At 39.7% G+C, this 26,650-nt stretch overlaps 1 protein-coding gene across 2 annotated transcripts in view; it reads left to right on the top strand.

Annotated features, from left to right (window-relative positions):
- The window catches only part of LOC110153283 (gamma-aminobutyric acid receptor subunit beta-3-like), a 174,596-nt gene that overhangs the window by 54,358 nt on the left and 93,588 nt on the right, over positions 1-26,650 (top strand). The window contains exons 1-3 of one of the 2 annotated variants that reach the window (XM_055163613.1): positions 2,195-2,265; positions 2,395-2,486; positions 2,642-2,709. In XM_055163613.1, coding sequence (XP_055019588.1) covers positions 2,414-2,486; positions 2,642-2,709 — 141 coding nt within the window. In that variant the 5' untranslated portion in view covers positions 2,195-2,265; positions 2,395-2,413. Of the gene's footprint in view, positions 1-2,194; positions 2,266-2,394; positions 2,487-2,641; positions 2,710-26,650 lie in introns of those variants that run through there. The other variant, XM_055163606.1, reaches the window with a different exon arrangement.

The raw sequence follows: 26,650 nt of genomic DNA, 5'->3' as shown, positions 1-26,650 counted from the left end.
AGCCCCTGTGTGTGCGCGCACCGTGTCCAATTATCCGCGGGATTTGCACCGCGGCATTGGGGGGGATATCTGGAGTTTAATAATTCATGCGCCCCCCGACTTACGTTTTACTTAAGGAAAAAGGCCATTACGCAAGAGGAATAGGCTAATCTATCACGAGCATCGATTAACCGGGTGATCGATGCCGCCTGTCGCCGCTCCGTGCTTGTCAGGGTCCCGCCATTTTTACAGGAAGCGCGAGGGGATGGGGATTGGCGCTAGAGCTGGGGGGTGCACTGTAAAAAATGTGCAAATTGGTCTGGTAAATTCTGCGCGCTGGCTGTAGTTCTCTGGTTGTTTTATGAGTGAATGTTGCCGTGATCACTACAAAAAATCTTCTGTTGGACTAGAATTAGACAAACTTTATTGATCAATAATTGAAATTATTTGGACACAGTAGTTCACACATCATAGTATATTATAATAATGAAGAGCAAAAATATAAATGGTAATAATAAATCCAAAATAAATAACAACAATTATATCAAATATATATGTACAAGTAAAATAAAACATTGTAGGGAGTACTATCTATTACAGAAGGGTGAGTTTTTGTACAGTTGTAGGGAGTATTATCTGTTACATAAGGGTGAGTTTTTGTAGAGTTGTAGGGAGTATTATCTGTTACATAAGGGTGAGTTGTTGTAGAGTTGTAGGGAGTATTATCAGTTACATAAGGGTGAGTTGCTGTACAGTTGTAGGGAGTATTATCTATTACATAAGGGTGAGTGTTTTTGTACAATTGTAGGGAGTATTATCTGTTACATATGGGCGAGTTGTTGTACAGTTGTAGGGAGTATCTCTCACTGTTTACTCCGTGTTAAAGCTGCATTGTGTAACTTTTCTGGTTGGGATTTCTTTTATACCTCCTGGTCTCCATGGAGATTTTACCACTTGGCTTGGAATGTTTTACAATATGACATTAAACATCCTCGACCAAGTTACTGGTCAGATCTGTGGAGAGGCGAGTCAGCTAATGATAAGAATGCATGTTTCTCAAGGTATTTCTAAGCAATTAAATCACCCATAATTGAATAAATGTATAAAACACGATGTTGATGTTGGACGCCGTACTGTGGAACATTTCTGACAAACCAATAAGATCTCCATGACGTGAAAGTTACATAGTGCAACTTTAACTCTGTTTTTTTGTGAGCAATTGGAAAAGTTGATAAGTGAATAACAATAATTGACTTTAAGGATTCATTTTTATTTATTTATTTGCTTTGTAACTGTAATAAACCAGCTTAATTTGGGGGGAAAAAAGAATCAGCGAAACTCAAATCCATATATGCACCTCCTTTTTTCCACTAAATACACACAACCTGCAATTGAAATTCCAATCTTGCCCCATCACGTCATCTCATTACATTTGGGCACCGGCCTGTCGAGTTGCATTCTGGGAAACTGAGTCCTAACTATGCCTTAACTTGCGCAAACTCAACACATGTCCAATATAACGCGCTGGCTTTACGCGGTGCGCGATTGAACAAACAAACGAAAAGAAAAAATAAACGCATGTATGAATGTTTATAGGCTCGGTTGTCAATGAATTTACGCTCGTGGAGAAACAAAAATCTCGTGAATATCCGTCCACCGCATCAAGTGGCGTGTACTGTATATATATTTTTTTACAGTGCGTAAGTGTCGGGGGGCTCCATCTCTCTTTCGAACGAGCCTCCGCCGCTCCCGAGCCACCAGCAGCAGCGGCAGTAGCGGTCGTCTCATCCCCGCGCACCCGTCTCCTCATCAATATGCGCTTCGGCTGCTTCCCCCTGTAAAACCCCTCTCCTCTTCCTCTCCTCTTCCTCTCCTCTCCTCCAGAGCGCACACCGCGAGCGCAGCGCAGGGAAAACCACTCTTTTTTCTCCTGTCAGCGCCGAGATGTCAGCTCGTATTTCACATCTCAGCCGCTGACTTTTTCGCTCTCGGTCCAGACTCTGATTCTTTTTTTTTTTTTTTTTTGGTCAATCAATGGATTAAAATCGCGCTGGTGTACGGCAGCGTGCACGTCGTCTGTTGATTTGTCTGGGGTTTGCCGCCGTTTCCCTCTTCTTCTTCTTCTTCTGCTTCTTCTGCTTCTTCTTCTTCTTCTTGTTGCTATAAACAACGAGAGATCCAGAATTTAAGAACAACAATTAAGGATATGTTGGCTCCGCATAGGGTTCGCAAATTTCGCGTCTTCTCCTTTTTGGTGGTTGGGTCCATTATATGTTGCGCGCGAAGGTGAGTGGTCTCCATATGTCATTTTGGCTCGAGTCAAGGTTATTGCATGGAGCCCGTGCAAGTGAAGGTGAGAAGTGGTCATTTTTCACCAGCGTACCCCTATATTTTTGTGTCTCTTTCTCGTTCCAGCGTCAATGAACCAGGCAATATGTCTTTCGTGAAGGAGACGGTGGACAAGCTGCTGAAGGGCTATGACATACGATTAAGGCCAGATTTTGGAGGTATGTTTACGCACCCAATTAACCCAATCACCCCCCCTGTATTCCATCCACCCCTACCTCCCTCACGCTCCCCTCACCGACATGCGTAATTCTGTTATTTTTTTGGCGGCATTCACGTGAAGCTCAAATCCTGTTTTCACCAAATTCTCTCCCAGGAGCGCCCGTCGCCGTCGGCATGAGCATAGACGTGGCCAGTATCGACATGGTCTCAGAAGTGAACATGGTAAGTGACAAGACAATACACAAATGTTATTATAGGCTTTGAATTATGCACGCAGAGCTCCACACTGGCACACACACACAGAGAGAGAAAGAGAAGAGAAAGACGCACACTGGTACTTTGTGATTCCATTGCCGTGTGCACTATTGGTTGAATCTAATTTTGCCTTGGCAGTCCATTACGGGGTGGTGAGTTGCGTTGGGCTTGGCTTCTTCCTGTAGAGCAATAAAACATCTCTAGCCTGCAGATGCTAAGCGGTGCAGTTAGCAGGATGTGTTAAGATAAATAGCTGCAGGTTGCTTTTGTCAAACACTCTGGATTCCTGTGAGGCTGAGAGGGTAGATTAGCATTACAATTGTGCGTAAAGGTCCCATATTGTGAGCTCGTAGTCGTGTTATAATGTTGTTACCGCGTCAAAAACAAACCTGGAGTTGTAGTTTGTTTGAGTAATTCTTCAGTATTAGTCTGTTTACGTCTCCTCGGCTGTTTTCAAGTTAACAGCGACCTTTTGCCTTTCGTTCAAGTACAGATTGGCAATTCCAGGGCTGAAATGATCCAAATGATTCTAGTGGAAGTGTGTGGAGTTTAAAAACGCTGTGGAGCACTTATAACATGACGTGACACAGTTTCCTGTCTCTAAATATTAAGGCAGTAACTAGAGGTGTGCGAAAATATTGAAATATTGTATCGCCTAATGTGATGATACAGTATCAGTAAGTACAGTAAGAGTATTTTTTGGTATATTTTACTTAATTATTTTGTTTCAGTGCTACAGTTTTGTTGCTTGTTTAGAGGAAGGAAACTCATTTATGCAACACATTTGACATTTTCACTGTTTTGAGGATTTAAATGTTTGTGTTTCATTTTAACTTTGCACAAGAAGTGGTTTAACAAACACTTTTAGTATCACAGCCATGATTTAGACTCATGTCAAATCAGTTTTAAATATATCGTATTGAATCGAAAGCTCACTGTATCGAGATATATATCGTATCGTGGCCCAGGTATTGAGGTATGTATCGTATCGGCAACTTCTTAATGCTATCCAGTCCTTGGTTTAATGATTTCCAAGTCTCACGATACAATATTGTCACAGTATGAACCTCACGATATGATATTTATTGCGATTATTTTGTGGAGACTAACAAAACTGTTAATTGCTACTTTTCCTCTTATAATGCCTTGACAAGACTTAATCCAAAGAACTAAGATTTAAAAGTGCTTAGAACTGTTATTTCTACACTGAAATGGAGCAAAGGATCATGGTCTACGTAGTCTTTTTTTTGCTATTGCTGCACCATAACTCTTAATTTAAGCAAAGAGACTTGTAATTCGATATATTGTGATGGTCCACGATGTTATTGAGAGAACTAAGACTTAAAAGTGCTTGGAACTGTTATTTCTTCTTGTAGTTTGCACTGAAATGGAGCAAAGGATCATGGTCTATGTAGTTCACTCTGTCTCTTTCTAGCTATTGCTGCACCATAACTCTTGAGACTTGTAATTTAATATATTGTGATGGTCCACGATATTATTGTGCAAACTTTGACGATACGATATCACGATATTTCTGCTAAATCTGCAGGGTTTGTGTGTTCAACATGTGTGAATGAAACGAAACACAACTCCAGGTTTGTTTGTGATGAGGAAACATAATACATCAGAAAATAGCGTAATATGAGCTCTTTAAACAATAAGAAGTGTCCACAAGGGGCTAAAGTGTGAAGTAATGTGCGTGTGGCGCAGACAGGAGAATCCCTAGTCATATTACTGTGGTATAAAGCAGCACTAGATAACATTACATCACCGCAAAGGACCTGTCACCTTGTTATGATGTTACGAGGTCATAGGTCTGGGCCCAATGGAATAGAGTGGTGAATGTGTAAAAAGAGTGTAATTCTCCAGACTACCAGGACTATAAAAGGTCTGAACCAGGACTAAAGCAGGTTTAAACTAGGACAAGGATATCAGGTCTGGACTAAATCAAAACCAGAGCTATGAATAAGTCAAGGTTAAACCAAGACTAAACCTCAAACCAGTCTAATTTGGGACCATACCAAGACTGGACCAGGACAAAAAGAGGTCTAAACAAGGATTACAATATCAGGTCTGAACCAGGACTAAAACGGGACTAAACTAGGACTGCTATATCAGGTTCCAACAAGAACTAAGTAAGAACCAGAGCTAATGAGTCAAGGCTAAAGTGGTTAAACCAAGGACTAACCCTCAAACCAGTCTAATTTGGGACTAAACCAGGACTTGACCAGGATTAAAAGAGGTGTAAACTAAAACTACAATATCAGGTCTGAAACAGAACTTAATTAGAACCAGATCTAAGAATGAGTCAAGGCTAAACCAGGACTAAACCACAAACCGGTCTAATTTGCAGCTAAACCAAGACTGGACCAGGACTAAAAGAGCTCTAAACTAAAACTACAATATCAGGTCTGAACCAGGACTTAATTAGAACCAGAACTAAGAATGAGTCAAGGCTAAACCAGGATTGGACCAGGACTGAAAAAGGTCAAAAGTAAAACTACAATATCAGGTCTGAACCAGGAGTAACTTTTCTGGCGGAGGGTCCCTCTAATGCTTTTCTTCATGGAGGTCTTATTGCATTGTCTGAAATGTTTCCACAGTATGGCATTAAACCTTTCTATCTTCATGGAAACCAAACCAGACCAAGTTACAGGTCAGATCTGTGGAGCGGCGACCCCACTCACCGTCAGAATACCTCTTTTTCTAGGTATTTTTGAGCTATAAAACCCCCTGCAACTGAATAACTGTAAGGTAGAGTTATTTAATGTCATACGGTGGAACATTCCAGGCTGAACAGTGACCACAGATACAAATGTGTAACAAAAAGTTACATAGTGCAGCTTTAAATCCATAGTATCAGAATCAGTATTGGAACTGAAGCTGAATCTGTGCACCCCTAATAATATGTAATCCAGGACTAAACCAGATCATTTCTAAACCAAGACTAAACCAGGATTATACCAGGTCTAAACCCGAACCAAATTAGAAGGCTCTACTTTATTTGGTTTGGGTTAAAGTTGTTGTTTGTTTGACTGGAATGTTCCATGGTGTGACATTAAACTAAACTGTAAAGCATTTATTCATTACAGGTGTTTCTATTGCTCAAAAATACAATAATTCTGTCTGTGAATAGGGTTGCCTCTCCACAGATCTGACCTGTAATGTAGCCTATAGTCATATATAGGCTTAATCTATACCTTGGAACATTCTAGACAAAGCAATATCATCTCCATGGAGACAAGAAGGTGCTTGTTTGCTGCTTGTTTCTATGTATATGTCATTTCTCTGCCTGGAATGTTCCACAGTGTGACATTAAAGAGCTCTACTTTACTTTTTATACAGTTACAGGTGGTTTTATAGCTCAAAAATACCTAGATCTGACCTGTAACTCGGTCTGGTTTGGAGTCCATGAAGATAGAAAGGTTTAATACCATACTGTGAAACATTCCAGACAAAGCAGTAACATCTACTTCACCAGAAAAGTTACACAATGCAGCTTTAATGGTCATAGCACATTATTTCTATTCTGTTCTACCCCTGGACCACCTCATAACATTATAAAAAAAACGCCCTCCCATGAGAGAAGACGTCTGATTGGCCGAACATAATGCCTTTTGTACTTGTGCATGGTGACACGTTCCCATCTCTCCATCGCAGAGTCACTCCGGGCGATGAGAACTCAAAATACCACTGGCCCTTCTCCACGTTGACCCAAATTGCGTTATAAGCGGTCAAGTCTCTCTCCATCTCTCTCTCTCTCCCTCTTTACCATCCCACCGGCTGCATTTCCATTTGCGAATTTGGACTTTTTTCCACGGCAATGGCGAAAATGGTCCGTTTGAGAATGCAGGCTTCGGAAATCACCTTCAGCGCGACCCGGTTTATGGCCCATTGCGCGAGCGGATTCGACTTTTACGACTGTTATTGGGGCTGGAGAATGGAGAGGGAGAATTTTACATCGCAGCTGTAAGATTGTAGAAAAAGAAACGGCAGGAAGTCAGGCAGGTTATCCACAAATGTCAGGGTCTGAACTAGAATAACTTCAAAACAGGCTAGGAACTTGTTGCCATTGCGAGAAAACTTCACTGCTTTGGTGAACGTCTACAGCAAACATTTCTATATTGTCACACTGATACTTTTAATACGCCTTGTCATACTTCATATGCCATAACAATGCTCTTTTTTCCTAGTTAAAAATGCACCTGAATGCAGCAGAAGTTGGAAAAACAACTCAGGAACTCAAGCAAAAACTATCAAAGTTTTACACCTGATGTTACTTGCTCTGAGGCAGATTCCTGCACCGGGTACAGGCAAATAGGTGCTGAAACGAGCGGGTTTTAACTTTGTGGAATTTTACGGGCAGGTATGCAGGCGGGTAGTGATTACACATGGGCCCTGGACCCAGGACTAAACCACGACTACACCAGGACTACACTAGGTCTATACCAGGACTTAACCAGGACTAATCTTGGACTTAAAAGAGAGAACCCTGAGCCCGGAGCAGGGTATTCACAAAGCGCAATCGGGCAACGGCGGCACTTACCTTCGTGTGGCAAGACCTCTGCGCTGGACCTTTTTATTGTGATCACCCAAGGATCTACATGGGCACACATCTGAGCCCGTCCCGACAGTGAGTCCTGGTTCAGTTCTGGTTTGGTCCTCCTGGTTCAGTCCTGGGTTAGTCCTGGTTCAGTTCAGTGGCGTGTTTCTTCTGCTCAGTAAATAATGCCTGTGAAGTGATGACATGTTTTTGACAATCAAGTCATGTCTGTGAATTCATATTCGTACTGAAGAAAGCGTAACCGTTTCATTTCGTGATTGTAATTCTTGAAGTCACAAATTTTCAATTCATATTCTGATGGATGCTTCAGTTAGAATGCGTTTAATTTGTGTGTGATTTATCACGGGCACAGGCGAGTATTGGGTGGAATGTTAAGGGGTCTGGGCTGGTGCGGGTTTAACTAGGTGCTGTGGTGCTGTACTGTGTGGGTGCAGGCAGGTAGGGGTCTCCAAAAGTGGACCCATGCATGACTCTGCTCTGAGGACATGAATGTGAATTAGCTGATTTGTTTATGTTTGTTTAAATATGGGACAGTTAATCAAAGCCACACAAGTTTCATGATACCTTTGAGCTCTTCGACTAAAAGTGATTGTAATTACGGGTTAACTGCCAGTTATCCAGATCATAAGAGCAACAGATCTGCACAAGAAAGACCCCAGACCACAACTGTTTGATAATCACCGCTGTAACGGTAACAAGCAAAAGTGAAAAAGTAACATAACTTATAAAGGCTAGTATCAACAATAACTCTTGGCCGATTGATTAGCTGTTTTCAAAGCTGTTAAAAGGCCTATAATGCATTTTCTGATCAATGTTATAATGTTGTTTCCTCATCGCAAACAGACCTGGAGTTGTGTTTCGTTTCACTCACACGTTTAACACACAAACCCCTTGAGTTTTGGAGATGCACACAGACTAATAATGCAGGGTTATTCGAACATGTGCGAACAAAACAAAACACAACCCCAGGTCTCTTTTTGAGGATGTAACAATATTCTAACATGGCTTAAAGCTCACAAGAGTCAATTTTGCATAATACTGTATAGAAGTGATGAGTCATTTTATTGATGATGATCTATAAAAATCCAGAGTTTCCGAGATAAAACATATGAACGCAAACCCAAGCATCTCATCTAACGGCCTTTTTACACAATAATACTTGCGGGTAAAAATTACAAAACATTTTATCAGAAGTACCTTTCGTTTAGACTGTGTTTTTGGGGCTTAAAAATGCAAAAAATCTGAAACCACCCTCCAGAGTGGAAAAGTTGAATACGCTCCGCCGTAGCGTTTCCGTCTACACTGCCCAAAACACAAAACTATTCACTTTTGCGTCACCGTATGCATGCAGATTTCCTCCTGAAAACGCTTGTCTAAACGCGGAAAAAAAGGAAGATGCGACGCAACTTTTGCTTCTTCTGCTCAGACCGTCATCATCTAAACGTAAACACAGCATCCCAAGTTTCCGCAGGCCGCATGAACGCAGCATCTAACCCATAAATACAGATGATGCAGCTTAATCGAATATTGTTATAAAGACTTAGACTTAGAGTTGGATTTAGACAAACTTTATTGATCCACAAGGGAAATTACTTGGGCACAGTAGCTCACACATCACAATATAATATAATAACAAAGACAAAAGACATAAATGGTAATAATAAATTCTGAAATGCTGTTTCTTTATTGTTATATAAGGAGTTCTAAGGTCTATAGTTACAAGGGACACGATGAGATTTTAATATAATTCCTAATATAGAAATGTCGTGATTCAGTTTCCAATTTTAGCCTCATATTTGTATTTATTTGATGTAATTTTTTTTTAAGTTTACATTCTAGTGCTGCTTTTTGGAAACTGTTAAAGAGATGCAACTCACCAACATGTAAATCTTTTTTCTCCAACACTCCACAAGATCATTTTTCTCATGTGTGCACGATCTTGTGGCAGTTTTGTCTCTTGCGGCTCGTGATCTTGTCCCACCCCTAACAGCTACGAATAGAAATGGTTGTGTATGACATTTGTGCATTTGCTTTTCGAACATTTCGTGGCAAAGTACAATGTAATCAATAGGAAAAGCTGGCTCATCTGGGACCCGACGACATTTGTCATATTGTCAAATCTGAAAACCTCTAATCACAAGCAAATACAAACGCTACAGTTCTTTTGCAATGGGACATACATCATAACTCAACCAATAAAGACTTAAGCAGACACAGATAAATGAGTGGGGAGACGTTAATAATTCATATCACAGATAAACTTTGCCACTTAGATCTGAGCAGATGGAGACACCAGTTTTGTAATAAAGGGAGCGTTATGAGGGATTTGTAAGGGAAATATAGCTAAATACAGGTGGGGGTGAAGAGGAGGAGTAGGTGGAGAGGCTGGAGGTTCTGCTGCTGCGGTAGAACATATCTGAAACAGTCAGGTACTAATCCGTACTGAAACGTGTCGAAACTAGATATTTGATTGAGCAGGTATCGATAATAAATACTATTTCATTGTCATTGCAGTATCGGAATCAGTATTGAGTATCGAGTCTTTTCCTAGTATTGAAATTGCGTTTGATATTTTAGTATCGTGACAGCACTACTAGAAGATAAAGTAGGGGAGAGAGACTGCATACATCTGGATGGCTAGAGATGTGATCTGGTCTTTTTTTTAAGATCTGGTTTAGTCCTGGTTTAGACTTGGTTTAGTACTGCTTTAGTTTTGATTTAGACCTAGTTTATTCCTGGTTTAGTCCTGTTTCAGAACTGGTTTAGACCTGCTTTAGATCAGGTTTAGTCTTGATTTAGACCTGGTTTATTCCTGCTTTAGACTTGATTTAGACCTGGTTTAGTCCTGCTTTAGACCTGGTTTAGTCCTAGTTTAGACCTGGTTTAGACCTGGTTAAGTCCTGATTTAGACCTGGTTTAGTCCTGCTTTAGACTTGCTTTTAGACCTGGTTTAGTCCTATGTAGACTTGATTTAGCCCTCCTTTGGACCTGGTTTAGTCCTGCTTTAGACTTGATTTAGACCTGGTTTAGTCCTGATTTATTTGATTTAGTCTTGTGACAACACTACTAGAAGATGAAGTAGGGGAGAGAGACTGCATTTATCTGAATAGCCAGAGATCTGATTGGTCTTTTTTGAATTTGCACTTAATCTTATGTGTCTTTAATTGCAACTCATTTGGTATGCATTGAATTATGGGAATTGATGTTTTTTCTAGCACGGTCTTGACTTGTTAAATGACACTACAGTAAGGAGCGAGGTGGGAGAGTGTGTGAGTGTGTAAGTGTGTGTGTGTGTGTGTCTGTGTGTGTGTACTGGATCAATAGTAATGACTGCATGATTAGTTCTCAAGGTAACTCCTGACTGTGAAAAAACGACTTTGTGTCTTGAGCTCTGAGGAAAAACAAACAAAGCTCCGCTGTTCATACAAGGAAGTCAAATTATTATAGTCCACATCATTGACTTGTATGTAAATGAGACGCACTGGAGGCTCTGGAGTCCCTCACTGCTGATCTACTTTTGGTACACGCTAAAGAAAATGTATTTAATGATGTAAAGCAGCAGATAGACAATTACAATTACTATATATTTATAAAGTACACCCATATACTGTATATATAAATAGACATAGATAACTCACTAGCTGCCAAGTTACAAATAATGAAAGAAGTGAGCATGGAGACGCTTCTGGCTACATCGATTCTGCTTCCAATTGACTTTACATTGAAAAATTGTCGCCCTCTCTCTGCAACTGCTGCTGTGAGCCTCGTCATTTCAAGTATTATTAACTAGGGATGTAAGAAAAAAATTGATTCAGTGATATATCTCGATACTACATTGCACAATTCTTGATTCGTAATGATGAATTAATAATTTTCACAAAAAATCCACAGTTACATTTACTGTTCTCATGATTTTAAAATGAATAAATTAATTAATGTAATAAAAATTGTACTTGTGAAAGTGTACATGGCTATCTTATCAGAAGTAATTATTGAAAAATCGCAACATATTGTCCTTTGTTTTGGTATTGGGATAGATCGGGACGTATCTTATCACCAGACTCATGGTGATGCACACCCCATGTATTAACCTGCTCTACAGGATCCTTGGGGTTTTATTTTGCTGTTTTGTCTGTAAATAAATTCCTTTTCCTCATATGGAACTTGGCTCCAAATTCGCTCCTGTAATTGGAAGCCTCGATGAGCTTCATTTGACTGGAGCTGAACTCCTGTGGGTGACGTCACACTCCCTTAGTCCACTTCTTTACACAGTCTGTGGGTACACTTTAATGTCCCTGTAAGATTTGTCCTCTGCATTCTCTAGATCAGTGTTTCCCAATCTTTTTTCTGGGGACCCATGTTTTAAAAGTCATAAACGTTCGCAACCCATGTCAATAGACGTTATTCATAAATCACAAAATAAAGGTAGATTTGACCATAATTGAACATTAATGAGGATATTTTATTGTTGACTGAGTGATCATGTCTCTGAACAATTAGTATTACTCCAGTTTTAAACAATGAAAAACTAACTGAACAAGCATGTCGCCTATTTCTTTTTCTTTTCAACATTCAACTGAACCAGCAATATTGAAACAAAATAGTCAGTAAAAGAATTATGTCTTATGTGTCAGACCTACATGCAGATTGTGACAAGGCGACTCAAAAAAAACCCCAAAAAATAAAACACAGTCTTTGGGAAACAATGCTCTAGATCTTGAGCTCGTCTCGGTCAGGAGTACCTTAGCTGGATGATTTTACCGATTATATTTTGTGTTGTTTATTGAACTTGGCTCATCCTTCAACTACCGACTTGACGGGTGCTGCGCCTGGAGACCCATGTCCACATGTTGAGCCAGAATCTGGGTTTAAATAAGTCAGCAGTACTTGGCTTTTGGGATTAGCTCCAGATTGCTTTTATTTTGATTTTACTGGTTTTTGTTGTTTTAGGACTGATGTGACCAAATTTGAGAAATTTAACTTTCTGTTGTCTTCATTTTATGATCTCTTTGGAAACTGCTTTGTTTGTAAAATGTGCTATAAAAATAACTTTTGACAGGTTTATCTATTATAAATGCACATCTCTACTGTGCTAGAGTTGGGATATCGGCTTCCAAAATATACCACATATTGCTTCAGCCGATATCCTGGTTGGTAAAGACAATTTAGTGGTCGTAATTGTCCAGAAAGTCTCCAAAAGTCTGAATTTATATTGAATTTATACGTTTTTCTGTAGTTCCTTGAGAGATAAAGAACAGCTACACAACACACTTGGATCAGTTTAGGAAATAAAAGCTGTTTTTAGGTTAATATCGAGAAGCGGTAGATATTTAAAGCTATAGTATTGAAATCAGTGTCTGAACTGAAAAACCTGGATCAGTGCATTTTGTACATCCTAGAGGCAATAGCCCTATCTTGCAATGCTTTAATATAAATCTTTAGTTAGTTCTCAGTCTCGCAATGTTAAAAATGAAATCACATGTTCTTGTTGTGAAATTAGTATCTAAAAATATCCGTATCCATGAGCAGACAGAAGTTTATGAGTGCAGAGAAATTAGTATTTTGATTACACGCAAGCTTTTAATAAACACCAGGAGCAGATACAGCGGTTTTCAAATGTCGATCTGAACAAGACCAAACTACAATGGCGGCGCAGAAGTCACCGTTTGAAATGACGGTCTGTAATTGGAACATAAAGCCCACCGCAGTAGAAGCACTTAGTTAATTGCTCGCCATGGCAACCGGTCTCAGCTCCGGTCTTGGCTGTCTTTCTTCTGCGCGAACAAAACAACCCCGTGAGCTCGCAAGCAGCTCCAGTCGATAGCGGGGGGGGGGCTTTTCAATCTGTGTGACGGGTCTAGAAAAGTTACAGAGTGAGCTTTATTCGGTACAGTGGAGTCTTTGATGGGGGAGTGCTGATGGAGTTTAGGTTTAGTTTTGATTAGTCCTTAAGTGGGTTGATGAACTGATTTGGACCTGGTTTAGACCTGGTTTAGTTCTGACTTAGTTCTGATTTAGACCTGGTTTAGTCCTGATTTAGACCTGATTTAGACCTGGTTTAGTCCTGATTTAGACCTGGTTTAGTCCTGGTTTAGACCTGGGTTTAGACCTGGTTTTAGTCCCTGATTTAGACCTGGTTCAGTCCTGGTTTAGACCTGGTTTAGACCTGGTTTAGACCTGGTTTAGACCTGGTTTAGTCCTGGTTTAGACCTGATGTAGTCCTGATTTAGTCCTGAATTAGTCCTGATTTAGTCATGAATTAGTCCTGATTTAGACCTGGTTTAGTCCTGATTTAGACCTGGTTCAGTCCTGGTTTAGACCTGGTTTAGTCCTGGTTTAGTCCTGATTTAGACCTGGTTTAGTCCTGATTTAGACCTGGTTTAGTCCTGGTTTAGTCCTGGATTTAGACCTGGTTTAGTCCTGATTTAGACCTGGTTTAGTCCTGGTTTAGTCCTGGTTTAGTCCTGGTTTAGTCCTGGTTTAGACCTGGTTTAGTCCTGGTTTAGTCCTGATTTAGACCTGGTTTAGTCCTGATTTGGACCTGGTTTAGTTCTGGTTCAGTCCTGGTTTAGACATGCCTTAGTCCTGCATCAGTCCTGGTTTAGTCCTAGTTTAGACCTGGTTTAATCCTGATTTGATTTACACCTCGTTTAGACCTTCATTTGACCTGGTTTAGATCTGGTTTAGTCCTGGTGTAGTTCTGATTTAGACCTGATTTAGTCCTGATTTAGACCTGATTTAGACCTGGTTTAGTCCTGATTTAGACCTGGTTTAGTCCTGGTTTAGACCTGGTTTAGACCTGGTTCAGTCCTGATTTAGACCTGGTTCAGTCCTGGTTTAGACCTGGTTTAGACCTGGTTTAGACCTGGTTTAGTCCTGGTTTAGACCTGGTGTAGTCCTGGTGTAGTCCTGATTTAGACCTGGTTTAGTCCTGATTTAGTCCTGAATTAGTCCTGATTTAGTCATGAATTAGTCCTGATTTAGACCTGGTTTAGTCCTGATTTAGACCTGGTTCACTCCTGGTTTAGACCTGGTTTAGACCTGGTTTAGTCCTGGTTTAGACCTGGTGTAGTCCTGATTTAGACCTGGTTCACTCCTGGTTTAGACCTGGTTTAGACCTGGTTTAGTCCTGGTTTAGACCTGGTGTAGTCCTGGTGTAGTCCTGATTTAGACCTGGTTTAGTCCTGATTTAGTCCTGAATTAGTCCTGATTTAGTCATGAATTAGTCCTGATTTAGACCTGGTTTAGTCCTGATTTAGACCTGGTTCAGTCCTGGTTTAGACCTGGTTTAGTCCTGGTTTAGTCCTGATTTAGACCTGGTTTAGTCCTGATTTAGACCTGGTTCAGTCCTGGTTTAGACCTGGTTTAGTCCTGATTTAGACCTGGTTCAGTCCTGGTTTAGACCTGGTTTAGACCTGGTTTAGTCCTGGTTTAGACCTGGTGTAGTCCTGGTGTAGTCCTGATTTAGACCTGGTTTAGTCCTGATTTAGTCCTGAATTAGTCCTGATTTAGTCATGAATTAGTCCTGATTTAGACCTGGTTCAGTCCTGGTTTAGACCTGGTTTAGTCCTGGTTTAGTCCTGATTTAGACCTGATTTAGACCTGGTTTAGTCCTGGTTTAGACCTGGATTAGACCTGGTTTAGTCCTGATTTAGACCTGGTTTAGTCCTGATTTAGACCTGGTTTAGTCCTGGTTTAGACCTGATTTAGACCTGGTTTAGACCTGGTTTAGTCCTGGTTTAGTCCTGATTTAGACCTGGTTTAGTCCTGGTTTAGACCTGGTTTAGTCCTGGTTTAGACCTGGTTTAGACCTGGTTTAGTCCTGATTAGCTCTTGGCTCTAATACAAAACCGTCCAGTAAGTGAAATTCCCAGTTTCCTCTGCTCCTGTTTTAAATTCTGATTTAAATGAATGGCCGTTCCTCTGCAGCTGCATCTCCAGCATAATTGGGTCCGGGTGCTAACGCTAACTAGCACGCCAAAAACGTGCTAGCTGTCCCCCGAGCTGGAGCAGCAGATGATCAACCAAGGGACAAGACGACTGGGAGCTCACTTTTTGAATTAATTTGCACTATATCTATGTCTGAACCCACCGAGGATCTGCTGCATGCACCAGCAACTAGTAAAAGAGGATTTACACGTGGGTTAGTCCTGCTTTAGATCTACACTATTTAAGGCCAGTTTTAGAGCTGACTTGGTTTAGACTTGGTTTAGCTCTGCTTTAGCCCTGGTTTAAAACTTATTATACACTTGGTTTAGTTCTAGTTTAGACCTGCTCTATAGTCCTGCTTAAGTCCTGGTTTAGTCCGGCTTTAAACTTGATTTAGTCCTGGTTTAGTCCGGATTTAAACTTGATTTAGTCCTGGTTTAGTCCGGATTTAAACTTGATTTAGTCCTGGTTTAGTCCGGCTTTAAACTTGATTTAGTCCTGGTTTAGTCCGGATTTAAACTTGATTTAGTCCTGGTTTAGTCCGGCTTTAAACTTGATTTAGTCCTGGTTTAGTCCGGCTTTAAACTTGATTTAGTCCTGGTTTAGTCCGGCTTTAAACTTGATTTAGTCCTGGTTTAGTCCGGCTTTACACTTGATTTAGTCCTGGTTTAGTCCGGCTTTAAACTTGATTTAGTCCTGGTTTAGTCCGGCTTTAAACTTGATTTAGTCCTGGTTTAGTCCGGCTTTAAACTTGATTTAGTCCTGGTTTAGTCCGGCTTTACACTTGATTTAGTCCTGGTTTAGTCCGGCTTTACACTTGATTTAGTCCTGGTTTAGTCCGGCTTTACACTTGATTTAGTCCTGGTTTAGATCTACTTTAGTCCTGCTATAGACATGTTTTAGTCCTGCTTCAGACTTGGTTTAATCCTGATTTAGACCCATTTTAGTCCTGGTTTAGACCTGCTTTAGACCTGGTTTAGTCCTGCTTTAGACCTGCTTTAGTCCTGGTTTACACCTTACTTTAGACCTGCTTCAGACCTAGTTTAGTCTGGCTTTAAACTTGATTTAATTCTGGTTTAGATCTGCTTTAGTCCTGTTTCAGACCTGCTTTAGTCCTGATTTAGACCTGTTTTAGACCCAGCTTAGTCCTGATTTAGACCCATTTTAGTCCTGCTTTAGACCTGGTTTAGTCCTGGTTTAGACTTGGTTTCATCTCGCTTCAGATCTGGTTTAGTTCTGCTTTACACTTGTTTTAGTCCTGCTTTAGATCTCTTTTAGTCCTAGTTTAGACCTAGTTTAGTCCTAGTTTGATCAACCAAGGGACAAGACAACTGGGAACCCACTTTTTGAGTTAATTTGCTCTATATCCATCGCTGTAGGCGCTATGGATCTGCTCGCAAAGATGGCCAATTTTTTATTTTATTTTTTCCTTGCTCGCCGACATGACTGGTCAAGCTGCTTGTTATTTTTACACCGCGTTTTGACATTTCGCTGGCAGTGTGGTAGTCCAATATGTCCCAGAATGCTTTGCGGTTTGAGCATAGGGGGCTTGTCTCCGCAGGGAAAAGGATAATGAGCGAGTTTGGTTGGGATGGTGACAGTGAGGGGACACGCTGAATCTACCAGCTCCCAAAACAGTAACTACCTCCATCTCCGACCACTGGGACACAGAGACGAGCAAACGGAGACTAGTTTATGGGTAAATGCTTCATCCTTTATATCAATACGTTCATGTGACAATGGAAAAAATAACATATATAGACTTTAGAATTGAGCTGGAAGAGAAAGGTCATAAGTCTGTGGTGGAATTTGCCATTTTAAAAGTCCGATATTACGCAAAAAATTGACTCTTCTGAGCTTTAAAACAGGTCATAATCTCGTTAACTCATCAAAAACATGCCTTGATTTGTGTTTTGTTTAATTCACACATGTTTGAGTAACTCTTATTAGTCTTTCTACATTTCCAAAGCTCAAAATGCTCTGTTCCACCTTGTGATGTCATGAAGCAGTAGTTTTCAAGTTATCAGCTACTTCTTACCTTTTGTTCAGTAGAGATTGGCATTTCCAGAGCTGAAATTATCCAAATGACTCTACACAGCGAAAACTGCAGGGTTAAAATTTCAGGGTGAAATATTTCAGAGTTGTTTTTAACCCAAAAAGTGTTATTTTAAATATTTGAAGGTTAAATTGGGGTTTCGAGTTGGGGTTATTTGCCAGAGTTGATATGGTTGAAGTTAATTCAACTTCCCTTAGTTTTAATTCAACTTCACTTAGTTTTAATTCAACTTCACTTAGTGTTAATTCAACTTCACTTAGTTTTAATTCAACTTCACTTAGTGTTAATTCAACTTCACTTAGTTTTAATTCAACTTCACTTAGTGTTAATTCAACTTTGATTAGTGTTAATTCAACTTCCCTTAGTTTTAATTCAACTTCCCTTAGTGTTAATTCAACTTCCCTTAGTGTTAATTTAATTCAACTTCCCTTAGTGTTAATTCAACTTCACTTAGTTTTAATTCAACTTCACTTAGTTTTAATTCAACTTCCCTTAGTGTTAATTCAACTTCACTTAGTGTTAATTCAACTTCCCTTAGTTTTAATTCAACTTCACTTAGTTTTAATTCAACTTCCCTTAGTGTTAATTCAACTTCACTTAGTTTTAATTCAACTTCACTTAGTTTTAATTCAACTTCACTTAGTGTTAATTCAACTTCACTTAGTGTTAATTCAACTTCACTTAGAGTTAATTCAACTTCCCTTAGTGTTAATTCAACTTCCCTTAGTGTTAATTTGGCACATCCCACCTACCACTTTGAACTCCTGCAAAAGAAGACCAGTTTGAACCAGTTTTGTACATCATTTCATCTTAAATGAACTGAAATAAAGAGTAAAAATAAAACACCTCTGTGTGTTGTTTAGCTAAATCAGGATAACCCTACAAAGTTACTACTCTCAACTCTTAACTCTTGATTTTGGGGTTAAACAGGACCTTTGGTCCAGTGTTACTTAATTAACATTTCCAAAAATGTTAAATTAACTCTAGAACAGATTGGACTCATATAAACTCTGAGAAAATGTTAAAATTGATTCTGTGAGAGTCAATTTTAACACTCCACTTTCTGCTGTGTAGTGAAGGTGTATGGAGTTTAAAAACACAGTGGAGCACTTGCTGTATTACCACATCATAAGGTGGAACAGTGTTTTCTGTTTGAGAGAAGAGCTCAGCCTAAATATGTAGACTTTGTTAGTTAAACCTGTGTGAATGAAACAAAACACAACTCCAGATATGTTTGTGATGAGGAAACATTATAAAATAGATCAGAAAATCGAGTATTAAAGGCCCTTTAAGTGTCATAATGCAGATTTGTTGACCTGGTTTATTATTAATATATATGTAAATACTTGGCCTATCCACAGAAAGGGCAGTGTCGTCTCTGTCAGTATAAAAAAAACAAAACAAAAGTGAAATTATTCTCTTGCATTTGGAAGGACTTAAGTCATAAGATGAATGTGGCTCAGTTTGTGGAGCCAATTCCTAACAAATAATGACATGGTTCAACATTTGTGGATCATAAGTTTGGATATTTCTTCCAAAAATCTGAAATAAATGCAAGATACGTTTAATACCGTACTGTAGAACATTCTAGATGAAGCAATACCATCTCCATGGAGACACAAACGTAGCTGCGCCTCCAACAGAGAAGCTACACAGTCCAGTTTCTCAGTCAGATCAGTCTAAAATTACATCATAACCAAGAATACCCACAACGCCGAGTGGAAGTTGCACCAGTTTTATTTCTGTTCTCCATAAAAATCTGCAGTTGGTGATAAAAACTTAAGCTCCTCGCAGCGTTCGTTTGCAGTTCAGCTGTTAAAACAAACCTTGGGAGCCCAGTGGAGCAAACCTGGGGCGTAATGAAGGGGAGTCGGTGTTAGAAATTTTGCTTTATTTAAACAAGAAATGCTAATTAGGCTAAAATAAGGCGAGGACTTTGTCAGCACATTCTAAAAAAAAAAAAAGAGACGTAAGCAGCATATTTAAAGAGCGGGTATTACGCTTATATTTGGTGTTATATTGGCCAACACATTTTTAGATCAACATTTTACCTTTTATTGTTTTGAAAGTGCTACATTTCAGTTTAGTTTTTGACGGTCTTGAGTCCTTGCTCCGCTTGATCCTCATTGCTAAGTCACTCCCCCTTCAGAACGCTGTCATAACATCAGCAAATTCTGCTTTAGACCTGAATTAGACTTAGTTTAGTCCTGATTTAGACCTAGTTTAGACTTGGTTTAGATTTGGGTTTAGACTTGGGTTTAGATTTGGTTTAGACTTGGTTTAGACTTGGTTTAGACCTGGTTTAGACTTGGGTTTAGACCTGGTTTAGTCTTAGATTTAGACCTGGCTTAGTCATGATTGAGACCTAGTTTAGACTTGGGTTAGATTTGGGTTTAGACTTAGCTTAGACCTGGTTTTAGACCTGATTTGGGTTTAGACTTGGGTTTAGACTGGTTTAGACACTTGGTTTAGACTTGGTTTAGACCTGGTTTAGTCATGATTTAGACCTAGTTTAGACTTGGGTTTAGATTTGGGTTTAGACTTGGGTTTAGACCTGGTTTAGACTTGGTTTAGACCTGGTTTAGACCTGGTTTAGTCATGATTTAGACCTAGTTTAGACTTGGGTTTAGATTTGGGTTTAGAGTCGGTTTAGACCTGGTTTAGTCCTTCTTTAGTCATGCTTTAGGGCTTGCTTAGTCCAGATTTAGTTCTGATTTAGTCCTGATTTAGACCAGTTTCGACCTGGTTTAGTCCTGGTTTGATCAACCAAGGGACAAGATAACTGGGATCTCACTTTTTGAATTAATTGGCACTTTATCTGTATAGCGCATGCATACCGAAAATAAAAGTACTGCACATCGCGTCAGGTTTGTGAAGTTGTAGTGTATCCTTCTGTATCGTGCTTTTGTATATTTATGGAAATGGTCAAGCATTGCTAACTATAAGGAAGAGTCTGAACTGAGCTGAACAGTGACCGCCCACCATTTGATATGGGGTAAACTTTCCCAAAATGCTTTTTTTATTTAATATCTGCCTCTGAAACATTGAAAACCTTTTAAATTATCAAAGCATTTTGCTGAATCTTGTGTTTGAAATGTGCTTTTTGGATTTAAAATGTAGCTGCTGAGCCTCCGCGATGTCTTTGAACTCTTAATATTAGTATTTTTGAAAAGTCAATGGGAAAAATGAATCAAAAATTCACTCTCCGTGCATATTTTTGATAAGGGAACAGTGCTATAACATGGTAAAAAGCTCCAAAGAGTGGATTTCTCATAATACCCCTCTTAACGCACCTTTTGGGTTTGATCTTACAAGTACAAAGGCTCTTCCTCTTGAGCACGCAGACCTATGTTTTTGAATGAGCCCGAGGTCATTTTTCAGCATTGTGCGAGGAGGACAAAGAGCGCCGTTTAAAGGTCAGAGTAGGAGACGCGCACAGGGTGAAAGGTCACTCAAGATCAACAAAAAGACAGATAAAGAAGTGAGGAGTAAAGGATGAATCAAACATGGGGAAGGATCAGGGCTATTGTCCATTGTAAAGCCGCTCTATAATCTGCGTTTTGAAGTACCGGACAATTTGCATTGATTGTGGTGTCTGCAAATTAATATTCGCAGCCATCTTTGACCTTTTTTTTTTCGCCCGACAGTGGCAATGCAACTTCACAGAATAACAGAATTACATCACCCAAGAAGCAGAACTATAAAAAAAAACTGATATATAAGAGGATGCCATCTGATATAAGTAGTACATTTTGGAGCTGGTTTTAAAGAACACTTATACTTACATAATTTCACAGATTTATACAAACACATCAGTCAGTTCTTTACTGGCGTTCATTAACATTACAGCAATATGTCTGAAAAACTAGCCAGGTTGGCACCACTTAGTGCCTCCGCTCAGTTTCATTTCTTTCCAGCGTCAGGAATCAGAATACACTAGATGGTTGGGAAAAACCCTGGAAGTGCAAGTTCGGGCACCAGCCAATCAGCAAAGAGCCATATATTCAGTGTTGTCAACAATTCCCGAGATCGAGGATTTAAAGCCGGAATAAAGAGAATGTTTAGTGAATTTCATCAAGGGGAAAGACGTTTTTGTCCTTCTTCCTACAGGAATAGCAGCGATTGGTTAAATAAAAAAAAGTACCCGCCTACCGTCGAGCGAACAAATTCTAATACTGCGAGGTCAGATGGTTTCTCAGACGGTTTACTGCTGCAAAACAGCCATGTAAGAAAATATTAAGATTTGAGATTTGATTTTGAAAGTACCACTTACCATAAAAGTCGTATTTATGAAATTCTTCGTTAATTTAGATTCCAGTTACTGTCTTTTTGTGTATTCTGTCAGCTTTTTTCCTGGGGTCAGTTCAATTTTCAATAGTTACACATTTGGAATTGTTTGTAAAATCCCATGGCAAAAGGAGAAATTCAATTTGTTAACTGGTGGGAAGTTTATTTTTTATTTTTTGGTTGGCGGTTCATCACCTGCTTGTTTCTATGGAGATGTCATTTATCTGCCTGAAATGTTCCACAGTATGACATTAAACCGGTTTTAGAGCTCAAAAATCCCTAGAAAGTGGGGTCACCTCTTAACAGATCCGACCTGTAACTGGGTCTGGTTTGGTCTCCATTAAGGTAGAAAGGTTTAATGCCATACTTTGAAATATTCCAAACAAAGCAATAACATCTCCACATAGAAAATCATTTGACGGTTCCTCCACCAGAAAAGTTACACAATACTTTAACCGATAGCGTCTTAATATTTTAGTTTTCCAGAAGAGATGCCATTTTAAGACGTCAAAAACCCACGGAGGACTCGGTAACTTTTCAGAGCCGCATCTCAAACAGCGTCGACAGCGAGACAGGCGCGCGATCAAAGAGAAAGCGAGTGCTGCGGCTCGGGGAGAAGGGAAGGCGGGGGCTGGCTTTTTGGGGTTTCGCGGGACCCCACCTGGCAGGGGCAGCTTGACAGGGCGAGTTTCGGTGCCGGGGCAGATGCTAGAGAGGAGAAGGTGCGCTAATCACCTCTGAGGGTTGAGGTTTTTTCGACGCGGGGTGAGATCAGAGACTGGCTAAATAGGTTCTGTTGCTGGTAGATCTGTGCGCGCTTCAAAACTAGATGCAGAAGCAGAGACGGGGCCGCTTTCATTAGAAACTTCAACGGATTCCATGGCAGGGCTGTCAAAATACACCGAGGAGGTAAAAAAATGAGACGTCAGCGAGGAGGATTTGTGAGAGGAGCTAGGAAAGATATTTTAAAACACACATTCGGCAGATAGAGCTATACTTTTGGTTATAGGTTTAAAGTTTTTTCTGTATTACGCGAAATGGACTCTTGTAATCTTTAAAGGTGCATTATGTAACTTTTTGTCTGCTTGTTTCTATAGATATGCCATTGGTCTGCCTGGAATGTTCCACAGGATGACATTAAACAGCTCTACTTTACATTTATTCAATTACAGGTGCTTTTATAGCTCAAAAATATCTAGAAAAACAGGCATTCTGGCTGTGAGCGGGGTCACCGCTCCACAGATCCGACCTGTAACTTGGTCTGATTTGGTCTCCATGAAGATGCCATACTGTGAAACATTCCAGACAAAGCTATAACATTTGCATGGAGAAAAACATCTGACAGACCCTCCACCAGAAAAGTTGCACAATGTACCTTTAAGGGCCTGTTTACACGAGAACACTTGCGGGTAAAAATGTCCAAATATTTTATCGGAAGTGCCTTTCGTTCAGACGACGATTTTGTTGCTTAAAAACGCAAACATCTGAAACCACCTTCCAGAGTGAAAAGTTGAATACGCACCGTCGTAGGGTTTCCGTCGACACTGCCCAAGACGCAAAACTCTGGTCAGATCTGTTCACGTTGCGTACGCGTTTACATCACATACATACAGTACACAGAAACATGTCGGGTGGCATGCATACCCAATCGAATTCCACACACTTTTGCGTCACCGTATGCACGCAGATTTCCTCCCGAAAACGCTCGTCTAAACGCGGGATAAAAAGTGAAGATGTGACGTCACTTTTGCGTCTTCTGTTCAGACCGTCATCATATAAACATAGCCTAAGACATGTTATAATGTTGTTATCTCCTCAAAAACATACCACGAGTTGTGTTTTGTTTAATTCACACGTTTGAGTTGCCCTTTATTATTAGTCTGTCAACATCTCCAAAACTCTGTTCCACCTTGTGATGTCATGAAGCTGTAGTTTTCAAATTAACAGCTCCTTTTACCTTTTGTTCATTAGAAATTGGCAATTCCAGGGCTGAAATGATCCAAATGATTCTAGTGAAGGTGTGTGGAGTTTAAAAACAGAGTGGAGCACTTCCTGTATTACCACAAGACATCACAAGGTGGAAAACTGAAAATCTGAGAGAAGAGCTCAACCTAAAAACACGGGATTTGTGTGTTAAACATGTGTGAATGAAACAAAACACAACTCCTGGTCTGTTTGTGATAAAAAAACATTTTGACTTTTTAATTTTATGGCTTTAAATTGCAATTTTGGAGCAGCAATGGCTAAAAAAATAATAATAATAATACTGTTTGTGTGAGTGGTAGTTGTGTGGACCAGAGGCACAGATTGGCCATCAGTCAGAATGCCCCTGGGCAGCTTCGACTACAAACATCGATTGGAGAGGGAAGAAAAAAAAAAAAAGATCAAAGTCCCTCTCTGTCTTTTCCTATTGCTTTATTGAGTGTGGGGGGCTTGAATAATGCAAGCTCAAAAACGGCCATCCTCCTCGTGACGTCATGGGGTGGTATTCAAATCCATCTTTTGTTCCCTTCACTGAAACTGAACTGTTGCCATGCCAAGTTCTGGTGGTCATTATTTGCTCAAACATAAGAGTTGGCTTCATACTTGTTTAGAATCTACATTTTCTATTCAATATTGAAGTAAAGTGACACCAAACCAGCCTTTTCTGCTTTTATATGTTACAGGATTCCAACAAATACAAGTGCGAAGGAAAGAGAACAGCATTTATTACTTTAAACGTAACGATATCCAAATCTCTCGGTACGATATTATCACGATATACGTCTGATGGTACGATATTTATTGCGATATTTTGGTGAGGCTGATATAATTGTAGATAGGACGCATTTCTGCTTTTCAAATACATTGACAAGATTTTGGTGTGAATTATTACATAATCCCAAGAATTCAATTCAAAAACACATTTCTTCATGTTGTTTGGACTGAAATGAATCATGGGAAATGTAGTTGCCAATGTTTATAAGTTGTTGCTACTGTAAAATTATGCATTTAAGCAAATAAACTTGTAACTTGATATATTGTGACAGCCCATGATATTATTGTGAGACTTTTGACGATACGATATCACGATATTTTGGTTATTATTACATCCCTACTTTAAACTACAATTAATATACAGTAAAACTGTTAAAATATAATTATTTATCTCCAATACTGACACTAGTGCAACCCCATTTTAAGCTTTAAATGCCCCATAATTTCTGATTTGTGTTATAATGCTGTTTCCTCATCACAAACAGACCTAGAGTTGTGTTTTGTTTCAGTCATACATGTTTAACACACTGTTCCACCTTGTGATGTCATGTGGTGATACAGGACAATGTGTTTTAAACTCCATACACCTTCACTAGAATCATCTGGATCATTTCGGAGCTGGAATTTCCAATCTCTACTAAACAAAACGTGAAAAGATAACTACAGCTTCATGGCATCACAAGGTGGAACTCATCATTTTGAGCTTTAGAGATGATGTGTGAATGAAACAAAACACAACTCCAGGTATGTTTTTGACATTATAACAACATTATAACATGGCTTAAAGCTCTCAAGAGTCCATTTTGCTTAATATAGGACCTTTAAAGGTGTTTTAAGGCTGAGGGCATTGAGCTTTTGTCTTATCATTTGAACCTGCTCCATAATGACAGTCTGTTACTTCAAGCCATTGTCGTCCTCTTGTCAAAGTCATCACAGCCACGACCGAATTAGACCTGCTGTGAGTGAAAAGGTAGGACGAAACGGTCACAGACTAAACACATGTAAACGCAGCCAGCTCCCATTTATACGCCCACCTGTGTGTGTGTGTGTGTGGGCGAGAAGGAAAGAGAAGGATTCATTAAAGGTCCTATATTACGCAAAATTGACTCTTGTGAGCTTCAGTCCGCGTTATAATTTTGCTACTGCATCAAAAAGATATTTCACATGTTTGAGTAATCCTTTATTATTAGTTTGTCTATATCCTCAAAGCTCAAAACGCTCTGTTCCACCTTGTGATGTCATGTTATGAAGCTGTAGTTTTTAAGTTAACACCTTCTTTTTAGTGTTTGTTTAGTAGAGATTGGCAATTCCAGGGCTGAAATTATCCAAATGATTCTCGTGAAGGTTTATGGAGCACTTCCTGTATTCCCACATTTTGCCTTGATTAGAAATAAACTTAGTCATCACAGTAGAGACAGGGTAATGGTCAGATCTATGGAGAAGCGAGCGTGTACATGGTAAAAATTTATGTTTTTTAAAGGTATTTTTGAGCTATAAAACCCCGTGAACAAATGCAAGGAAGATATGATTAATGCCCTACTGTGGAAATTCCAGGCAAAGAAATAACACCTCCATGGAAACAAGCAAGTAGCAGATCCTCCACCTTAGATGTTACATAATGCAGTTTTAAAAAGCAGGCTAAAATGTCAAAATACATTCACTAAATGTGTTTTTTGTCTATTCTCCCAAAAGATTTCACAAAGACAGGCTAATAAAGTCCCTGTCTGTTCCTTTTTGTTGGCAGGTAGCCCAGTAAAGCACCAAGGAGCAGGTTGGCCTCATTTTCAAACTGTTTTGGGCTTTTACAAAACGGTGAACTGCTAAATTGTGGTGCCAGTGTTTTTGCAAAGCTCAAAGAAAGAAATATCAGGGTTAACCCAGATCCCAGCTACTGTTTTGGACCCGAAAATTCGAAACTTACGTAATCAGTGAAAGTTTGTGCTCATGTTTAATTATGCAACCGTTTTGCAGCGGAGTTCAGTCCAAGTTTTCCTGGCGTTGAAATGTAAGATGGATGGAGTCACAGTAGGGTTTGGAGCATGAGTTAGCTGCACTATTGTCTCCAATAAAGGACTGTTAAAATAACTCATTTGTAGATTTCTATTGGGATTCAAAGTAGATCTGTTACATAGACTGTGTATTTAATTGGACTAACCTGCTAGTGGCCTCCTTCCAAATAGGAAGTGTTCATGGGGGCACTTCTGGCTCCAACGACTTTGGCTTCAATTGACATTACATTGGAAAATTGTCATCCCTCTCTCTGTAACTTCTGCTGTGAGCCTGGTTATTTTGGTCTTAAAATGTTTGTATTAACC

The sequence above is a fragment of the Boleophthalmus pectinirostris genome, unplaced genomic scaffold (genome assembly GCF_026225935.1).
Source record: "Boleophthalmus pectinirostris isolate CB_2022bp ecotype Guang Dong unplaced genomic scaffold, ASM2622593v1 HiC_scaffold_11, whole genome shotgun sequence".
In the NCBI taxonomy this organism is placed as follows: domain Eukaryota; kingdom Metazoa; phylum Chordata; class Actinopteri; order Gobiiformes; family Gobiidae; genus Boleophthalmus; species Boleophthalmus pectinirostris.
The sequence above is the reverse complement of the archived record's forward strand: the minus strand, read 5'-3'. Positions and strand labels throughout refer to the sequence as shown.